The sequence below is a fragment of the Miniopterus natalensis genome, chromosome 19, assembly GCF_054644295.1.
Source record: "Miniopterus natalensis isolate mMinNat1 chromosome 19, mMinNat1.hap1, whole genome shotgun sequence".
NCBI classification, from domain to species: domain Eukaryota; kingdom Metazoa; phylum Chordata; class Mammalia; order Chiroptera; family Miniopteridae; genus Miniopterus; species Miniopterus natalensis.
Genome location: NC_142099.1, coordinates 7,816,344 through 7,836,931, shown reverse-complemented (window position 1 = coordinate 7,836,931; position 20,588 = coordinate 7,816,344). Strand labels below are relative to the sequence as shown.

Sequence of the window (20,588 nt, the reverse complement as noted above, 5' to 3'; positions counted from 1 at the left end):
TGTTCTTATAAAAGAGACCCCACAGAGGTGCCCTGCCCCTTCCACCAAGTGAGGACACAGCAAGAAAGAGCAGGCTATGAACCAGGAAAAGGGCCCTCATGAGAGCAGGACCGTGCTGGCACCACGATCTTGAACTTCCCAGCCTCCAGAGCTGTGAGAAACAGGTTTCTCTTGTCTATAAGCCACCCCGTCTGTGGCATCCTGTAATAGCAGCCCACATGGGCTACACGGGGCTCTTCCACAAAGGAACTGGAATAAGAATTCACGGAGAAGGGCAAATAAACAGACGGCTGCGCAGGGTCAAGAGAGGGTTGTTTGCTTATTTTTGCTTTTGCTTTTTTTTTTTATTAGGATGAGAAGAGATTGAAGGCTGCTTTGTGCTGAGGAGGAGTCATCGATCAGAAGGAAGCAAGGGAACATACGAGAGGAAAGTGCAAGGCTCTGGAGGAAATGTGGGATGGGATCAGGAGTATCTTTTGAAACTGGTGATAAAGTTGCTAAATCAGTCAGTATTTTTAAGTGGCGAGTGTCAGAAACCCAGCTCTAGCTTAAGCAGAAAACTTATGATTGCTTCAGAACAGGCTCAAATAGTATCGCTACGTCTCTCCTCACTCTCCCTTGCTCTCCTCTGGGTCAGCTTTACTCTCAGGCAGGTTATCTCCAGGAGATGCCAAAGTAGTACAGCCATCTAGGCTCACATTCTATCAGCTTCGGAACCCCAACAGGCCAAGCACTCCTCCTTGTCCAAAAGTTACCATAAAAGCCCTAGGACTGACTCCTACTGGAAGAGACAGTCAGGTTTAATTGAGCTAAGTAGCATGCCCACCTCCACTAGCCCCACTCAAACCATTTGAGTTGAAGACAGGGGTAGGGAGGACCCCCCAAAAAATCAAACTGCAGCTACTAGAAGAAGGGCCATGATGCTAGGAAGGCAAACACGGCAGGAGGGAGAAAAACAATGCAAGCAGAGAAAGTGATGCGGGTTGTTTTCAAAGATAAATATGAATTAACCAGATAAAAGAGTAGGGAAGAGTTAACATTGAATGATATGGTAGAGCAGAAACTGCCTCAGTAAAAGGATTTTTATTGCACTTAGACTTGCTGCTCAAAAAAGAGAGAAGGGCAATTTCTACGTAAAAGGGAACTTTCATTACTTGAATTCCCTGTTATCAGGAAGCGTTCTGCTGTTACCCGTCAATATATCCGTGCTGGTGCACTCACTCACCCCTGAGGAGTCTGGCCATTGGAGAAGGGGAAGGGGCTGCTGCACTCTTCCCAGGCCCACTTAGTTACGAAAGAACTCTATATTTCAGCCAAATGAGGAACAAGAGGGATTTCTTTAAAGCACCAAGCCACAAACTTCCTCTGCCAAGAACTGACTCCTTTAAACTTTAGGCTGAATTTAAAGATCACTTCAGAAGGTATTCCAAAGTTCCCATCTCTCTCTTATTACACAAGCAATGATTCTTCACTTTCCCACTTCTAAGCTCTCTAGTTAGTTCATGTCTCTTAAACACAAAGAATACCAATACTTTCCAAACACAATTTCCGTATGCTCAAGTTTCTGGATCCAGTTGAGGCAAATTGTTGGTCATGCCAGTCCCTAAGCTCCCTCTGTAGGATTCTTTGTCTTGGGCAACTCCACTTTCAAGTACAGTTTAGTATAATGCGTATGTGCCTCTGTCCCAAGTGGATTGCGCCTTCAGTGGAAGGGGTCAAGGTATCTCTGATGTACCCACTCTAGGGTTCGGGGCCCATGACGGCACAGGCCCTCCACACCTGCTATGATGTCTAGTCTCCTCCCTTCAGGCTGAGCGAGCCTATTTAAGAAAGTCTTCTGAGCTGGACTATTTACAAGCAGCCTCCCTAAAGACCTCCCGTTGTTTCCACAGTTAAGTCTTTGGAAAATATTTTTCAGATTCCATGATTAGTGCAGATTAGGTTTGAACATTAGGTTTTCTTACTTATTAATCAAATTATTTGATATACAGTTATCAGAGGGGATGTTATAATCCTGCAGCTTTAAGTGTTCATGTTATCAAGTGACACGAGAACCCAGAGCTCCGGATTAGCATTTGGAGACCATGCTAATATCAACTTCAGATATTAAGGTAAAAATAATTTGTAAATTCCTGACTTTGTATGTAAGTTTACAACCATTCCCTCCCCATTAGAAGAGCACGGGCTTGGTACTAGTCGACCTACACAACTTCCCCATCCCCACAGACACTGTCAGCAGGCAGGAATTTGCAAGATACCCCGCTGAATGCAACCAGTGACTGTGGGATACAGCAAAGCCAACCAGCCCTGCTGACAACTGACTTTCACCCTGATGGCAACAGTCTGAATGGAGAGAAATGGACGAATATAGGATAAATCATCTTTTTGAGGTCAAGTCTGCAGGGCACTAGGTCTGCCTCACTTCACTTCTAATTGAAACCAAACCCTCACGAAAAGGGCCTATGGAAGGAAAAGAAAAATAAACAGCCACTTACCAAGCACATTTGCCAGAAAACAGCGTTTCAATATTGATCAGTGTTCAGGTTAGAATTTAGGAAAATTTTACTCTATTAAAGCCCTTAGCACTCTCCCCAGTCCCTAAAATCTTTCACAATCGTATCAGGTTTTCATGACATCAAAAGCCAAAACAGCACAAGTTGCTTTTGGTATAAATGTTGAAAACTGTCTCTTATTACTTGAAAGACTACAAAGGATTTAGACGTTCACATGTAAAATGATCGTGACCTCTTTTCTAGGCTTTGGGGGTATAACTTTCATAAGTCAGTCAGCCCACCAGAGTAATTTAATTTAATTAAAGAGACTTGGTCTTCAACCAGAATGCATGGTTTAATGAGTTGGGTGAGGTTTTATCCTGTGCATTTGAACAGTAGGATAAAGTATGATGTTGCAGATTTCACATATTCCTCACTCTCTACCTCCTCTCCAGTCCTCTGGAAGCTGATACTAGCATGCTCTCCAAATATTAATCTGGGGCTTTGGGTTCTCATGTCACTTGATAACATGGACACTTAAAGCTATAGGATTATAACATCTCCTCTGATAACTGTATATCAAATACAGATGCTTGATTAATGAGTCTAATCTTCAAACCTAATTCGTACCCTAATGCCACGTCCCTTCAGCTTCTGATCGCATTGCCCTCTCCTTATAACTCTGTAGCATTCCCACATTCATTTTCTATGTCAGGACAAAATTCGTGGCCCTCTGTTAAAAGGGCTTGCTGAAGGCTTACTTTCCTTAGCATTTCATGGCCCTGTTCCCCATTTTACCTGCACTCCGCCCTGCCACATGGAAACCATCATTTGAGCTCGAAAGGACCTTTTGGTCAACCTTTTCTTTTAAAGCCCCTAAGGTCTCTCATACATGCGTGGGTATGGGTATGGAAGAAATAGTACTCAGAATGTACACAGTGTATTGTGAAATATATTGATATATTACTCGTTTTATTCCAGGCAAACACATTTAACTGAACCGCAAATTACATTGCTATTAAAGTTAAACAGAAAATCCCACCATATAGGACTGCTGCGGTTTGGTACAGTAGTTTGTCTTGATGACCTCATGTACACAGTCACTATAGTCAGTATTGCACTTGCCACACTTACAGCTTACAGCTATAGGATAGGAGAAATAGGGACTAACATGGCGTGGGCATCCCGGTATTTCTACTGTCTTATACATGAAGTCTCTGTATGTACAAATGTCCTGGGACAGAGCATATTTGGGAAGAAACAGCTTGCCATTGATATCCTGAGGAGAGAACAGAAAAAGGAGCATAATATAATAGGACTTTAGGATACATATAAATAGAAACAAATTAAAATTAATTCACTTATATTCCTATGTCACAAATAGGACTGGGGGAGGATTCCTTAGTTCCATTCCCCAATACCAACTCAACACATCTTCACTGAGTCCCACAGAGACAAACATGGCACACAAACCCTTTTAGCTTTGATCATGGCAACAATATAAGGTTTAAATAAAGTTTGGAAGTAACCTGTTATAAAATTATCTGTACCCATTGTGCTGAGTAGATACATATAATTTTATAACCAGTGCGCTCTACCTCTAAGGAGCCAATAACCATTAGATTTGGAAAATGAGGTTGTGATTTATCTCATTTCCTTTCTGCATAGAAATGGACTAAGTCTAGGTTTACCTAATGTACAGCTAAGAGAAGTAAGATGGACTACGTACCCGCGTCATACAATATCCAGCACAGATGGTGGTGTTGATGGTTAGGCAATAATCACACTCTTTCCTCTCAACATGCATTGTATACTCAGTTGGAATACAAAAAGACGTCGCTTGCCCACATGCAAGGCCAAAAAGCATGGAAATCAGGAAGGTAGCAGTCATGCTAAATTAAAGATAAAATTAAAGTATCTATTAGATGTATCCTTTAGGACATTCAGAAGGGACATTTGGAAAGAGCTAAATATATATAATTTTAATACAGTGCCTACTTTGTCCTAAGCTCTACATTGTGTTTTTACATAGTTAATACTCCCAATAACTTTTCTTCATACACTTGGATGTGGCTATGACCCCATGGTGTATGAAGTCACCTAGTGACGGTCCTGTTTGCAAGTGCTCCTTCGCTCCACTGGGCAGTAAAACAGCAAGCCTGAAACCCCACAGCAGAAAAGTGGCAGAGACACACGTACCAGCTAAGTGTAAAACAATTCATTCAATGGAAGCAATCCAAATACCTGCCTCAATGACTAGAAGAAGTGAATGAACAGTTAGGCTGCAGTAAGGGCCTTCTCAAAACTGTAGTTTTTGAAAAACTTTTGAAAAGGCCAACAAATGGGTCATAATCAGAAAGGGCAAAGAAACCAAGAAATGCAAGTATCCTGCATATAATTTTACTCATTGCCTGTCAAGGAAAACAAGATGAAGCTACAGAAAGTCCAGAAAAGATTAATTAAAATTACCACTGGTGTTAAGGAGCTGACCCAGAAATCTAGATACTCTCCTTCCCCATCCGCAGGATATTCCTCTAAGGTTGAAAGTAGACTTGGATGAATAAAAAATTATGTTACTCAGAAGATGTATGAAATTCATTATCTTAAAAAGATTACAGATGCAGCCCTGGTCAGGTGGCTCAGTTGGTTGGAGCATCGTCCTGTACACGAAAAGGCTACGGGTCGGATTCCCGGTCAGGGCACATACCTGGGTTGTATGTTCAATCCCGGTCACAGCGAGTATGGGATGCAACTGATCAATGTTTCTCTCTTTCTCTCTCTCCCTTCCTCTCTCTCTAAAAATCAATGGAAACATGTCCTCAGGTGAGGATTTAAAAAAAAATTACAGATGCAAAAAATATAGGTTGACACAATGAGAGTAATACAGTCAAGGATGGCAGAGCCATTGTGGGTTAGCCAGGAAAGTAAAGTATGTTTGGCTGCATGGAAGACACCAGAGGGTCCATGTGCCTCAGGAAGAAGGAGAACATGTATCTCAAGAGAGCCTGTGTGCTAAGAGTTTGTTCAGTATCAACTGGCATCGTAATGAGCTGGATAATGTTGACATAATTATTTTAGTTCTGCTACTGAGAGCAGGTAATCCAGACTTTTGACCCACAGTCATAATCATTATGGGCACTATACAGTTTTTCAAAGTTCCTCTTATAAATGTAAAACTCTAAACTAACAAAAGGAGCATCTTAAAGTACTGAAATATCAGCAAAGTAGCTGTATAACTTTGTGGATGTAAAGAAAGTAAAAATTATTCTTTCTCCTTTACTGCAAATAGTAAAACTCAACCCACAAAATCTAAGTCTCAAGTTCTTTATCTAGAAAAGCTGAGAACCAGAAGATGATCAGGAAGTTCTTTTTGGCACAAATAGTCTGTGATTCTATGTGATACTTGAGTGTCAGACTCATGGTCTAAGAGTTAGTGACCTAAAATTCTGCTTCCAAATTTCATTGCAATGTGTGTCACTGAGCAATTTAATATCTTTGTGCCCTCATTTTTCCATATGCTCCATCCTAAACTCATAAAAAAGAATAAAACAGGTGTGATGAATTTGGAATGCTACAGAAGACTATATAAATATATACCTATATCTATAGATGCATCGCTATATGAATCAGTGTGAGTTAACACCTCCCTAATGTGATCTGCCACAATTTCTCTTTTATCACCTGGATTCTCATCTTGACAACTTAATCGCCTCCTTTAAAATCATCATAAATTATTTAGTAGTCAGCTAAATATAGAAGGCATGATTTGAGGCCCTAAATTACAAGAGACACTTTTTTCAGTGGCATAACCATACATGTCTACACTGCCAATGTTTTTCCTTCTTCTAAGATATCTTCTCTCTTTTGCCCCTTACTCTTTTTCTTTCCTTTTTCCCCGCTCGCTACCTTCATTCTCAATAAGCACATTTTTCTCAGCCCTGCTAATTTCCTTCACCAATCTTTTCTCCCCAAATTCCTTACTACAGTATGAAAAGAATCAACTGCCCACCCTATAAACAACCCAGGAACTTTACTAAAGCAACACATTTTTCTAGAGTAAAATGTACTATAAGGCAGGTGTGGGCACTGGACACTATCCAAGGTGGTTTAGCTATTAAATAACTAAAATAATACAGAGTAAATTACCCCTGCAGGTACTCAAAATTGAATTTACTCTAAGTTTTACCAGACGTATACTATCATAAAGGTAACCATTAGCAATTGACAGAATTTAATAAACAGGTTATTCAATTGGCAAAAATATTTAAATTGAAATGTAAATAGGAAGAGAAAGCCATGAGCATCAGGAACTTAACCAGTTGTTCCTTTCCAAGTTAATGGAATTTTTTCTTATCCTTATGTATGTAGTTCACTCTACTTCACCCAACATTGAACTATTTTGGAGCAATAATTAAAATTCTGAGAGCTGATCCAAGCAAATTATCACTCAGCATTTGCCATTTTTGAATAAATGCTAAAATGGAAAAAGTGAGAAAAGAAGAACATTTCATTTTGCAAAGCCTCCTCAGTGTAGACACCTACCTTACTTTGCAATGGCGAGCTGACGCTGTAATGGCTCAGACTAAAACCTCTTGGTTCATTTTATACCCTTTGGGATAAGTCCTCTCTGATCTTGTTTATATAATTGTGTTTGAATTACTGCTTCCTTATCTGAAAAACATCTATTGAAAATTCATACTGAACCCCAAATAAAATGTGTTTAGATAAACAATTTCACAACATCTTCCTCTGGAAACTCTGACATTACTGCAGCATAAATTTTCCTTTCTCCTATTTCAAAATAAAATTACCCTTTTAAATACATCCTTTATTAATGTTTATTAATATCAACAAGGATATACACAGAGGAGGAAAAAACCTTAACATCATCTAAGTAAGATATGGAATGAAAATTTATTTGGGGCTTGAGTGCCCCAAATTTTACCTAAGTGCTCATTTAGATATAAGTAAAATTATTGTTTATCTACAAAGCAACAGCAACTTTTTTACGGAAATCCAGGACAACTGGCATATATGTTTCTGATTAAAACCAAAAAAAGTTAGTACAATATATTTTTCCTTTGTACTTAAAATAGTAATAAATAACGTTTATGTGTGACACAGACTGAAAGTAAAGGAACAGAAAAAGATATTTCATGCAAATGTTAATGAGAAAAGGCTGGGGTAGCAATACTTATATCAGACAAAATAGACTTTAAAACAAAGGCTATAATAAGAGACAAAGAACGATATTACCTAATGGAAAAGGGAGCAATCCAAGAGGATATAACCCTTGTAACATTTCTGGTCTCAATACAGAAGCACCTAAATATATAAAGCAAATCTTAATGGACATAAAGGGATTGACAATAATACAGTGATAGCAGGGGACTTTAACACTCCCATTGACATCAATGGATAGATCTTCCAGACAGAAAATCAAAAAGGAAACAGCAGCCTTAAAGGATACACTAGATCTGATGGGTTTGATTGATATCTTCAGAGCAGAATATACATTCTCAAGTACACATGGAACATGCATTCCAGGATAGACCGTGTTAGGACACAAAACAAGTCTCAACAAATTTAAGAAAACTGAAATCACATCAAGTATATTCTCTGACCACGACAGAAATCAATTACAAGGAAACAAAAACCTGAAAAACGCACAAACACACGGAGGCTAAATAACATGATACTACACAAGAATGGGTTAACACTGAGCTCAAGGGAGAAATGAAGAGACACCTTGAGACAAATGAAAGTGAAAACACAACAACCCAAAGTCTATGGGTCACAGCGAAAGCAGTCCTAAGAGGGAATTCATAAAACTTACGTGTGAAATAATAGTCATTTAAGTAAATGACCAAATCTGACAGGATGTCGAACTGATCTGAGATCAAATCCTGGCTCTGCCATTTGCTGGCTGCAAGACACTGGCAAGCTGGAGCTCTCTGTTCTTCAGTTTCTTCATTTATTCAAAGGTAACGTCATTGTTTATGTAGAGTACTTAACACTGTGTCTGGCAATATAATAAGTGTCCAATAACTGATGGCTAACTTATAATAATTCGATATTTATTTACTTAACAAGTATTTAGTCACAGTGCCTAGTACATAATAGGCAGTCATTATATTTGCTGAATGCATGAATGCCTAAGGGGATGCATGAATAATTATTGAATTTTTAAAACCACTTTTTTCTATCTCCATTGCTATAACTCAAGTTTACCCCCTTTCAATCCATTTGCCTCACTATAATAAAATATGCCTAAAGTTCAATGCTAATTTCCCATTGTACTCAGAAAAAATGTCCAAACTTCTTAGCATCATTTATAAAGTCCTTCATGTCTCCAGTTTCATCTCTCTCCACCCCCCTAACTTCTCCACCCTTTCTCTACTTTCTCTGTTCTTCAGCCTAACTGAGTTGAGTTCCTCAAATTAGTCATATTTCCTTCCCTCCAAGTCTTTCAGAGGACATTCCCTCTCTCTGGAGCGCCTGCCTTGTCGCCACTCCATCCCCATCCCCGCCTGTTACGCATCCTTCATGAATTAACTGAGAAAGCACCCTTTTTGCAAAGCCTTCGGAGTCCCTCAGGCCTCCCTCATGGTTGTTTTAATAGAATTAGAGAAAAATACATAGAACATCCGGCACATGATAGATGCTCAATAAATCATAGATATTATTATAGATTATTGACAACCCCATTACTCTTCATTGTCCTTGTCTTTACAGTTAGTGAAAGTTAATGAAAAAAATAAGGCCTGGTATAGGTAAGTCTACCTGGCGGGGGAATGGAGAGTTAAGGCAGAATCTAGGATATATAACCGGAATAGCCATTCCAGGGGCCCCCAATTCTTGGGAAAGTGTTATGTAGTAAAAGAAGAAATCTGAAAACAGGTGAAGTGAAAATGAGGATGCCAAATTTAATCTTCATGTGGTTCCACACAAGATGAGTACAGTAACTATGGTAATGTTGGATGTTAGTTTCTAATGGAAGTAGTGCCTCTGCTATATAAAGTATTGATTCCTGTACTCAGTGTCTAACAGATTTATATACACATCCCTGGGAAACATATATACACATAGTAGGTAACTGATATATTCTTTCCCTACTACTAGAAGAACTATAAAAGCCATCGTACATTTGGATAATGATTTTATTTTCACATGGGCTCTAATGTATATGATCTCATACTGTTAAAAGAATCCAGGCAGATTGAACTTTCACTTCCAGACTGGATCTACTCTTCCCATCTCAAATAACTATAAACAGGACAAAATATAGGAAACAATGGTTCCACACACATGGAATGTTAGGCAACAAGGGAAAGTTATCCCAGAGAGACAGGAAACAAACAAAGGAACTACAACTTCCTGCTGGAAGAAAGTTTCTGGGAGAGGTATCAAGGCAGAGGCAAGAAATGTCCCCAAACTGAGGAGATGGACCTGCAAGACCATGAAGCCCAAGGTACTTGGAGTTCACAGGGAAACATATTGGAGAGGAGAGAACTGAACAGAGAGAGAATTCTGGAGATCTGTAGAAAATCTCTCTGAATATTCAGCTGAAAACTGATAAACTCATGCATGTGAAAACCCAGATGAAGCTGGAAAGAAATACCTGAAAGGATTAAAGAGAATAGTCCTGGGGCTCACGCAGACATAGGCATAGTGCTTGTTCCAACCAGCAACAGTGGAAAATTTCCTGATTCGTGGGAAATCAGGTAGTATACTTAGAAGGGTTTTATCTCACTTGTGGGGAAATATTAGCCTTAGACTAAATGCTGCTCTGACCCTGCCTAACAAATCTTTAAAGCCAGACCCAAAAGGATCAACTATTTGCAAGTAACAGAACTGACTTAGAGAACAAAGCTGAAGAATATTTATAGGAATACAACAATATCTGACTCCCAGGAATGTATAATCTACAATATGTGGCATTCAATAAAAAATTAATAGGAATGCAAAGAAGCAGGGAAATATAATTCATAATGAAGAGAAAATTAATCCATTGAAACTGGCCCAGAAATGGTATAGATAATAAAATTAGTAGACAAAGGACACGAAAACATGACACCACCAAAGGAACACAATAATTTCCTACTAACTGATCCCAAAGAAATAGAAATGTGAGTAACCTAAAAAAATTCTAATTAATTATTTTAAAGAAACTCAGTAAAATTCAAGGGATCATAGATATACAGCTCAATGAACTCAGGAAAACAATGCATAAACAAACCTAGAAGGTGAACAAAGATATAGAAATCATAAAGAAGAGCCAAATAGAAATTCTAGAGCTAAAGAATATGTAAGTCATATTGAACTCTAGCATGCAAGTTAAAAGACAGAATTGTTGCCCTGGCCAGGTAGCTCAGTTGATTGGAGCATAGTCCCATACACCAAAAGTTTGCGGGTTCGATTCCTGGTCAGGGCACACACCCAGGTTGTGGGGAGCTGACCAGATGTTTTCCTCTCTCTCCCTTCCTCTCTCTAAAATCAATTAAAAATTTTTCCAGTTTTATTGAGACATAATTGACATGTTATGTAAGTTTAAGGCATACATGATTTGCCTAATACACAGAAACAAACACAGAGAGTCTGGCAAAATGAAGAGACAGAGGAATATATTCTAAACAAAAGAACATGAAAAAAAACTCAAAAAAAGACCTTAATGAAATGGAGATAAGCCATCTACCTGACAGAATTCAAAGTAATGGTCACAAAGTTGTTCACTGAACTTGGGAGAAGAATGGATGAAGACAGTGAGACCTCAACAGAAAATGTAAGAAAGTTCCAAGCAGATGCTATGGAGCTGAAGAATACAATAAATTAACTAAAAAATACACTAAAGTGGTTCAACAGAAGACTGGATGAAGCAGCATGAATTAGTGATCTGGATGACAAAACAATAGAAATAACCCAGAAAGAGCAGCAAAAAAGGGAGAAAAATCAAGTGAAGATACCTTAAGACCTTTGGAACAATTCATATAAAATAACATTTCCATTATAGGGGTCCAAGAAGGAGAAGAGAGAGAAAAACTGCCAGAAAATTTATTTGAAGAAATAATGGCTGAAATTTTTCCTAATCTGGAGAATGAAACACATATCCAGGTCTAGGGAGTTCCAAATAAGATGAACCCAAAGAAATCCACACCAAAACACATTATAATCAAAAGGACAGAAGTTAAAGATAAACAGAGACTCTTAAAAGCAGCACAAGGGACATACAAGGGAAATTTCATACGGCTATCAGCAGATTTTTCAAGAGAAACTCTGCAGGCCAGAAGGTAGTGGCATGACATAGTCAAAGTACTGAAAGAAAAAACTTCAAACCAACAGTTCTCTACATGGTCTATCTATTGATGTAACAGGGGTATTAAAGACCCCTACTATCACTGTAATGTTGTCAACTTCATTTTTAGTTTTGTTAATATTTGCTTTATATATTTTGGTGATTCTTGTTGGAGATACATGTATATATTAATAAATGTTTATATCTTCTTACTATATTTACCCCTTTATCATTATGCAAAGTCCTTCTTTGTCTTTTATTACAGTCTTTGTTTTAAATTCTATTTTGTCTAATATGAATATAGTTATACTAGCTGTCTTTTTGTTTTCATTTGCACAGAATGTCTTAATCTTACCATGTAGAGAACTTTTGGTGTATGGGACAATGCTCCAACCAATTGAGCCACCTGGCCAGGGCAACAGTTCTGTCTTTTAACTTGCATGCTAGAGTTCAATATGACTTACATATTCTTTAGCTCCAGAATTTGTTTGGTTCTTTTTTATGATTTCTATATCTTTGTTGACCTTCTAGTTTTGTTTATGCATTTTATTATAATATATGCAGTGTATTGTATATCAAACCTCAACAAAGCTGTTCTTCAAAATCCAGGTAGAAATGGTCTATGCCAACTACTCTGACTTCATGTCATGTTACTAGGAAATTATTGTGATCCTCTGGTGGTGTCATGTTTTCATGTCCTTTGTCTGCTAATTCTATTACCTATACCATTTCTGGATCCATTTTCCAGACAAGAAATGCTAAAGGAGTTCATTACCACTAAACTGGCCCTATAAGAATTGTTAAAAGAGACTTCTTTAGACTGAAAAGGAATGGCACTAATTAATAACAAGAAAGCATCCAAAAGTAAAAATTCTTACTGATAGAGGTAAACATATAGTAATGGTAGTAAATCAATCACTTAGAAAATATGAAGGTTTAAAAGACAAAAGTAGTTAAAACTAGTTAGAGGATGCATAAAATAAAAAGGTAAATTGTGACATCAAAAGTGTAATATGTGGTGGGTGGGAAAGTGGGAGCAAAAATGTAAAGTTTGGAATGTGTTCAAATTTAAGTTGACATCAACTTAAAACAAACTGTTATACACATGGGATGTTTTAAATGAAACTCACATTGACCACAAAGCAAAAATTATATACACAAAAGAAAATGAAAAATAATCAAAACAAAACACTAAAAATAGCCACCAAACCACAAGTAAAGAAAGAGAAGAAGAAACAGAGAGGAAGTACAAAAACAGCCATAAAACAATTTACAAAATGGCAATTAAGTACACACCTATCAATAATTACTTCAAATGTAAATAGACTAAATTATCCAATCAAAAGACATAGAATTGATGAATGGATAAAAAAACAAAACCCATCTATACACTGGCTACAAAAGACTCACTTCAGTAGCAAGGACATACACAGACTGAAAGTGAAGGCATGGAGAAAGATATTTTATACTACTATGAACTAAAAGGCAAAAAAAATCATACATTCTAGAAATAAATGGTCAAATTCCAGAAATATACAACCTTCCTAGAATGAGTTATGAAGAAATAGAAAATCTGAATAGACAATACTAATAAGGATAATGAATCACTAACCAAAACCTCCCAACAAACTAAAGTCCAGGGCCAGAGTTTTGCTAGTGAATTCCACCACACACTCAAATATTTAATACCTAAACTTCTCAAACTCTTTCAAAAAACTGAAGAGCATGGAACACTTCCAAAGTCATCTTATGAGGCCAGCATTACCCTGATATCAAAACCAGACACAAACAGCGCGCGCATGCATACACACACACATACATTACAGGCCAATATCCTTGATATACAGATATAAAAATTCTCAACAAACTATTGACAAACCAAATTCAGCAATACTTTAAAAGGTTCATACATCATGATCAAGCAGGATTTATTCCAGGGATGTAAGGATGGTTCAACATCTGCAGATCAATCAATATGATACACCACATTAACAAAATGAAGAATAGAAATCGTATGATCATCTCAAAAGACACAGGAAAGACATTTGATAATTTTCAACATCCAATTATGATATAAACTCAGCAAAATATGTATAAAGGAAATGTACCACAACACAATTATAGCCATATATGAGAACCCACAGCTAACATCATACTCAATGGTGAAAAGGCTGGAAGCTTTTCTTCTAAGATTAGGAACAAGGCAAGGATGCCCACTCCGGCTACTTTTATTCAACATAGTAATGGAAGACCTGGCCAGAGAAATTAGGCAAAAATAAGAATTAAAAAGCATCCAAATCTGAAAGGAAGAAGTAAAATTATCAGTTTGCAGATTACATGATACTACATACAGCGGTTGGCAGTAGTAGGTTTACAGTTGTTCGAATGGAAAATAATACAAGAATAAACTGTGTTTTGCTATACTCACAACTATAAACCTACTTTTTCCCACCCTGTATAGAAAACCTTAATGACTGAACCAAAAAGGTGTTAGGATTAATAAATGAATTCAGTTAAAGTTGCAGGATACAGAGTTAATATACAAAAATCTGTGGTGTTTCTATACACCAAACTTGAACTATCAGAGAAATTAAGAAACAATCTCATTTATTATGGTGGCCCTAGGAAAATAATATATGCAGTTTATTGTATATCAAACCTCAACAAAGCTGTTCTTCAAAATCCAGGTAGAAATTATCTATGCCAACTACTCTGACTTCATGTCATACCACTGTCTCATTCCACCTTTTACTTACTACGTTCCTTTGAACATTCTAAGCCTGTTCTTGCAGCAGGGTTTTTGCATGTGTTATTTGTTCATTATGAAGAGCTCTTTCACCATATCTCCAAATGTCTCCCTCAACTCAGCTTAAAAATTACTTCCTCAGAACAGCCTTCCTTGACCATTAAATCTGCCCATCACTCTTTATTCCACTATCTCATTCTTTCATTGCACTAATGACCTTCTGATATATTATTTGTTTACATGTTTATTCTCTGTTTCCCCACTTCTAACTAGAATGTAAGCACCATGAATGGAGGGGCTTGCCTGTCTTAGTAAAACCAGACTGTTTCATGTATTAGATATTCAGTAGATACTTACTGAATGTACAAATAAGTGGAAATACAGGTGCTATTTCCAGAGTTTATAATTAGATACAAGGAGAGGTTATTAACTGCTCTAATGTTTTATACATAGTTACAGCAAAGCCAAACTAAAATCAAAGTTTCCTGAAACTCTTTTTTTGCATTAAAACTTTAACTCATTTTCAAAGGGGGGGAAAAGTCTCAATCTTTGATTAGCTAAACAGAGGAATGGCATTGGTTGTCAATGAGACTTATTAATATTTTACCCCCCCAAAGAGTGTTCTAGCTCGCAAGATGCTCTACTTCCATAAAATTCTAAAATCCTGTGCAACAGATATATTTTAAAAAATCAGTTTATCCATCTGAAGTCTGAGTTATTTGTAAGAGTCACATTAGAGTAGTCTGCCATTTGAAACAAAATCTGTTAATTAAACTCCTTTCATTTTTTTTCTTAAACAATACAGGTAATTTATACCAAGTATAGTTGGACCTAATGTGCATATTGACCACTGTATTATCTTGAAGCTCCCAAGTAGAGAGACAAAACTAATTTAGTATGTATTAAAATTATGTAAATTTACTTCTCTCTTTTGGTAACAGGTTAAAGCCCCCAATATGCCACATTTATATGAATTTACAAAAGCTTTCTCCATTTCAAAACATTTTTAAGTTAAGGTCATATATAAATGTTAATAGGAATTGCTAACATCTTCTGTAATAAAATTCATAGTGTTTAAAAGATCAGTATCAAGTATTCTTTCCTGTATATCAATACTTATTTCTCTATTAGTATATCATTCACTCTATTTTTGTTACTTTATATAACCTCTTGGTAATTAGATATTATTTCTCTGGCTGAATAATATGAGCAGTATTAACTGTACTCACAACAACACGTATAACCACTTCTCAGCAACTAATAAACAATGTTATTAATCTCACCAAAAATTATTTTAACTTTTCTCATCTTTGTTTAGTATACCTTTTATTTAAAAAGAATCACATTATTGTCATGTGTAAAAATCAATAAAGCATTCTGTTAGCAAACTAATCTGTGGTAGCCAAGAAATAAAAAACTAATAATGCAGTTAATGTCCTTCACTACATGTGTGTAAAAAAAACAAACTGAAGTGAAAGAAGTTAGACACAAAAGATCATGTATGGTATGACTCTATTTATTTGAAACATACAGAATAGGTAAGGCCATAAAGTCAGAAAGCAGGTGGCACCAGGGGACCAATGCTATTTGCCAATCTGGCTTTTCATAGACTGTGGTCACCTATTACTGGCCAAAGCTGCCCTGAGGTAGCCCTCAGGTGTCCATTTGTAATAACTGCAGTTTTAAGTTACCAGTTTTCAAAGAACCTGGGAGAACAGGTGGGTGATAATTATGGCTGCTGCAGGCCCCAGTCTGACAGTATGGGATCTGCTGACATTTCAGGTACTCCCAGAACAGGAAGGAGGCTTCTAAAGATAGTAAGTCCAGAGGGTCAATTTGGAGGTAGGGAACTTTGAGTACAGGTCCTCTATTGAATTTTCACCTGTATATAGTGAGTCAAATTCATTAAAACCCACTGAGAGCCTGGCTGGCATGGCTTAGTCGTTGAGCATAGACCTATGAACCAGGAGGTTATGGTTCAATTCCCAGTCAGGGCACATGCCCCATTGAGGGCTCCATCCCCAGTGGGGGGGAGGGGCAGGGAGCAGATGATCAATGACTCATCATTGATGTTTCTCTCTCTCTCTCCCTCTCCCTTCCTCTCTCTGAAATCAATAAAAACATTTAAAAAGAAACAAACACTGAAAGCCCACCTATCATGGGAACTCATAATGATCTTATTAATAAAAATAAGGCTAATGATTATTAGCACTTGCTTTGTGCTAGACAACTTTCAAAATGTCTATTAACTCGTTTTCTCTAGTTACAATCATCACCATTTTACAGATCAGAAAACTGAGCCTCAGAGCAGTTATTCAGAACCTGAATGGCAAAACTAAGGTTCCAAACTCACCCCATACTTTTAACTGACACATCGTATCTGTGTTCTGGCCTAAAGAATTAGTTTTGACTTAATTATACATGATAATTCAATAAGCTACATTTGGGATTTAGCTGATAAACAATGTACAAAAATCTCAGATACTATTATAAGGACTAGAGAACTTTTAATAAAATATTAATTTTGTATAAGCTGAGATTCAACACAGAACAACATTGTTGGTGAAAAGGGAAATTTTCTACTTATTGGGACTTAGTCATTTAATAACTATCAATTTACTGAGAAAGTCATTAAAAAAATAATGCATTTTCCTTTGACAAATCATAGTTCAGACAGAGAGGCTTCTTCTAACTACAGACAGCAATATCAAGCAAATAACAGCAGTATTTTTTTTAATTAAAAGATTGTTTGAAAATTAGAATAATTAAATGATCTACACTGCAGTTTATATCACTCTGCTAGTAGGTTTTATAAGAAAACAACATTTAGTTTGTAGAATATATTTTTACCATAGAACCTATTTTCAACTTTTATATACATAATGATTTATACATTTAATAGATACTTTCATATCAGTGATTACACATTTTTACTATCACTCCTAGGCAACATCTATTAAAATTTTAATATATATCTATAGGTCCGTCAATTCCAAAATTAATAATTTATCCTATAGAAATAAAAGCACTAATATTAGCATTGTTTATAGTGCAAAAAACTGGAAACAAAGAGAATTCCCATTATATCAGTTAAGATAGAGTAGGCTACGCCAACAATAACAAACAACCCCAAACTCTCAGGGGCTTACCACCACAAAGTGTTATTTCTTATTCATACTATATAACCATACTGGGTTAATGGGCGGTGTTTTATTTCATGTAATTTTCACTCACAGACCTAGGATGACAGAAGTTGCATCACCTGTCACATCACAAACTGCTATAGCAAGGATAAAGAGTGTGATAGAGGATCTCACTCTCTTAATCAAATACTCTGGCACAAAAGTAATTAATGCACTTCACTTCTACCTAAAATCCATCGGCCAGAACTTACCATACAGCCTCACCAAGGGTGGGAGGGGATGTGTAATTTTTCTCATGTGCCTGAAAGGAGAGATGAACTGGATATAGGTCTTTACCACACTCTAATAGACAAATAGCTAAATTATGGTACACCCATGAAATACTAGTCATTTAAAAGAACTGGAACTATATCATGTGTTAGAGAGATTTCCACGAGATATTGAGTAAAGCAAAACTCTGAAAGTATACATACTATCCCATTTTTATAAGTTAACCATGACCAGAGAACTCTGAGTTATATTTTTACGTATGCATGTATATACAAAGTACATTCTATTTATACCTATCTATCTCATGGAGGGGGGAAAAAGGGTACACCCTAGGTTCTTCTCAAAGTTCACCTAGGAGAGGGGAATTTGGTGGAGGGGGACCCTGATGTGTGTGGAGAGGAGAAGAGAGCAGCAAAAGGAAAGAAAAGAGGGCGCTAAGATTTTAGATGATTATATCTATGTATTGACATAAAGAATGTATGTGCATACAGAAGTTAAGACATTTGTAAAATTATCACTTCCTTTTCCTTTTGATTGCTTTTATAGGCCTCAGATTACTGCTCTGTTGAAATAAAATGTTCTTTTCCGTTCCCTCCAGCTCAAAATTCTTATTTCATAACTTAAATCATGTTAAGTCTTATCTGTCTCCGGTTTATCATTTCCTATTTCTAACCCACAGTTGACCTGCCCTGATTAAAGTTCTCGATGTACTACTAAAGCCTGAGGACTATTAATTATACTGAATTCGGGTTGCCTGAATTATGAATAATTTATTTCTAACCTTTTTATCAACCAAAGCAACTTGCTCTTTGACATCATTAATTTTTACATTTACATGAAGGAGGAGACATTTTAGGAGTAGAGTGACAAAGTTATGGATATTTTTCTTAGGACAGGTATTAGATCTAATCTAAAAGTTTGGAACTTAAACTTTCACTCTAAGAAATTTTCCTATCTCTCAACTGGACAACGTCAATAACTTTAAACATGCTGTTGGCTCCCAAATTTATACCATTACCCTGGACCTGTTTCTAAGCTACCTTATCATCTCTACTTGGATGTCTAATAGGGATTTCAAATCTAACAGGTCCAAAACTACAGCTCAGGCAAAAAATATTGAAGCTATCCTTGGTCCTTTCTCTTTCTTTTCACATCTCACGTCTAATCTTCAAAATCAATCCAGAAGTTGACCACTTTTACTCCCCTGCTGCTCTCTCCCTTGTTCAAGTTACTACCGTCTCTCATATGCATTATTAAACTTATTTTCTGTTTTAGCTTTTTGTCCCCTTTTCACGTTTTCAATGTAGTGGTCAGAAGGAAAGATCCAGATGCTAAAACATGAGTGAGTCAGATTATGGCTCTTCTTTGCTCAAAAATCTATCGATTTCACATCTTATTCAGAGTAAAAGCCAAAGCTCTTAAAGTGCCTTATAAGCGCTACACATGTGCCCGCCCAAACTCATCCTGATCATTATCAAGCCTTTTCTCCTTCTACTCTCCCTTTTGTGCACTATCCTCCAGCTACAATGGCCTCCTTGCTGCTTCGCAGATATATTAAGCACACTCCCACCTCTGGGCCTTCGTACTTTCTGTTCCTTTTGCCAAAAATGTTTTCCCCCAGATAGCTACAGGCTTGTTATTCAATTTTCATTTCAATGAGGGTCCACTCTACATAAAATTTCAACCCCCTTCAAACTCCTTATTTACTCTTCCCTGTCTCATTTCTCCTAAGCAATTACCATTAGCTAATATGCTGTATGTTTCCCTTATTTATTCTGTTTATTACCTATACTAAAATGTAAGCTCAAGGAGAACAGAGGGTTTATTTTTGTTTTGTTCATCACTAAATCCCAGTATCTAAAACTATGTTTGACCCTCAGATAGATACTCCATAAATATTCAACAATGAATGTTGAATAAATGAAGTAATTTAGGAAGTCATACTAGTATAGCCCTTTTTTCCAGCAACTAAAAAAAAATCTGTCAATTTTATAAACTGGAAAAACTGCTTCAGAACTGTAAACTTAGGCTAAAATGAACTCAAGATTTAAAAAATGAATAATATTATCAAAATTTTAATAATTAACTGTCTAGATGACCTCACAGAATCAAGGAGAAGCATTTATTTGCATCCAAAATATTTTAATAGTAAAGAATTAAGAGTAATTCTCAATAATCTGTTCCTAGCCTTCAATGGCTAACTTTACAATTTGAAAACTTAGCCAAAACAGTTTTCATGAAAACAAGAAAAGGTAAAAACAAAATATAATCATCTAATTATCTGAATTCAATTACAAATTTTCAGATAACATGTAGTTATTTCACATTTAGAGCAAAATATAAAGAAACAAATAATTTATGCAAATATCAAGAAGTCTCAATTTCAGAAAAAGTCTGGCTCTTTATAAAGTGAGGAAAAATTAACTATAAATTTTATTAGCCTCCTTAATCACACTGACTTTCTGAAATTAAACAAATAGCTTTCCTGCTTCCTTCAGTTTTTTTCTCCTATCCATTTTAGCAATTACAGCCCAACGGTCATCCCGCATTTTCCTCATAACTCCAAACTTCGGTGCAGATCCAGGGGTTGTGAGAGATGAAGGGGTCTGAATACAAAATAAAATCATATGTTTAATTTTTTTTTT

The 20,588-nt window shown here is 36.5% G+C and overlaps 2 protein-coding genes across 3 annotated transcripts in view; both read right to left on the bottom strand.

The window, feature by feature from the left end:
• Window positions 1–3,516: 3,516 nt before the first annotated feature.
• TSHB (thyroid stimulating hormone subunit beta) lies at window positions 3,517–4,383 on the bottom strand. Its single transcript, XM_016223320.2, has 2 exons — window positions 4,222–4,383; window positions 3,517–3,771 (listed from the first exon to the last, which is right to left on the bottom strand). The coding sequence occupies exons 1-2, from the start codon at window positions 4,381–4,383 to the stop codon at window positions 3,517–3,519; spliced, it is 417 nt and encodes a 138-aa protein (XP_016078806.2).
• A 16,028-nt stretch (window positions 4,384–20,411) lies between these two features.
• Window positions 20,412–20,588, bottom strand: part of SYCP1 (synaptonemal complex protein 1) — a 48,392-nt gene continuing 48,215 nt past the window's right edge. For both annotated transcript variants that reach the window (XM_016223414.2, XM_016223415.2), the window contains one exon: window positions 20,412–20,549. In XM_016223414.2, coding sequence (XP_016078900.2) covers window positions 20,412–20,549 — 138 coding nt within the window. The remainder of the gene's footprint in view (window positions 20,550–20,588) is intronic.

Bases quoted from the DNA above. Each gene is read 5' to 3' on its own strand.
- TSHB (XM_016223320.2), bottom strand. From the start codon at position 4,383: ATGACTGCTACCTTCCTGATTTCCATGCTTTTTGGCCTTGCATGTGGG. The intron at 3,772-4,221 runs GTACGTAGTCCA...TTCTCTCCTCAG, and splicing joins CTGGATATTGTATGACGCGG to GATATCAATGGCAAGCTGTT.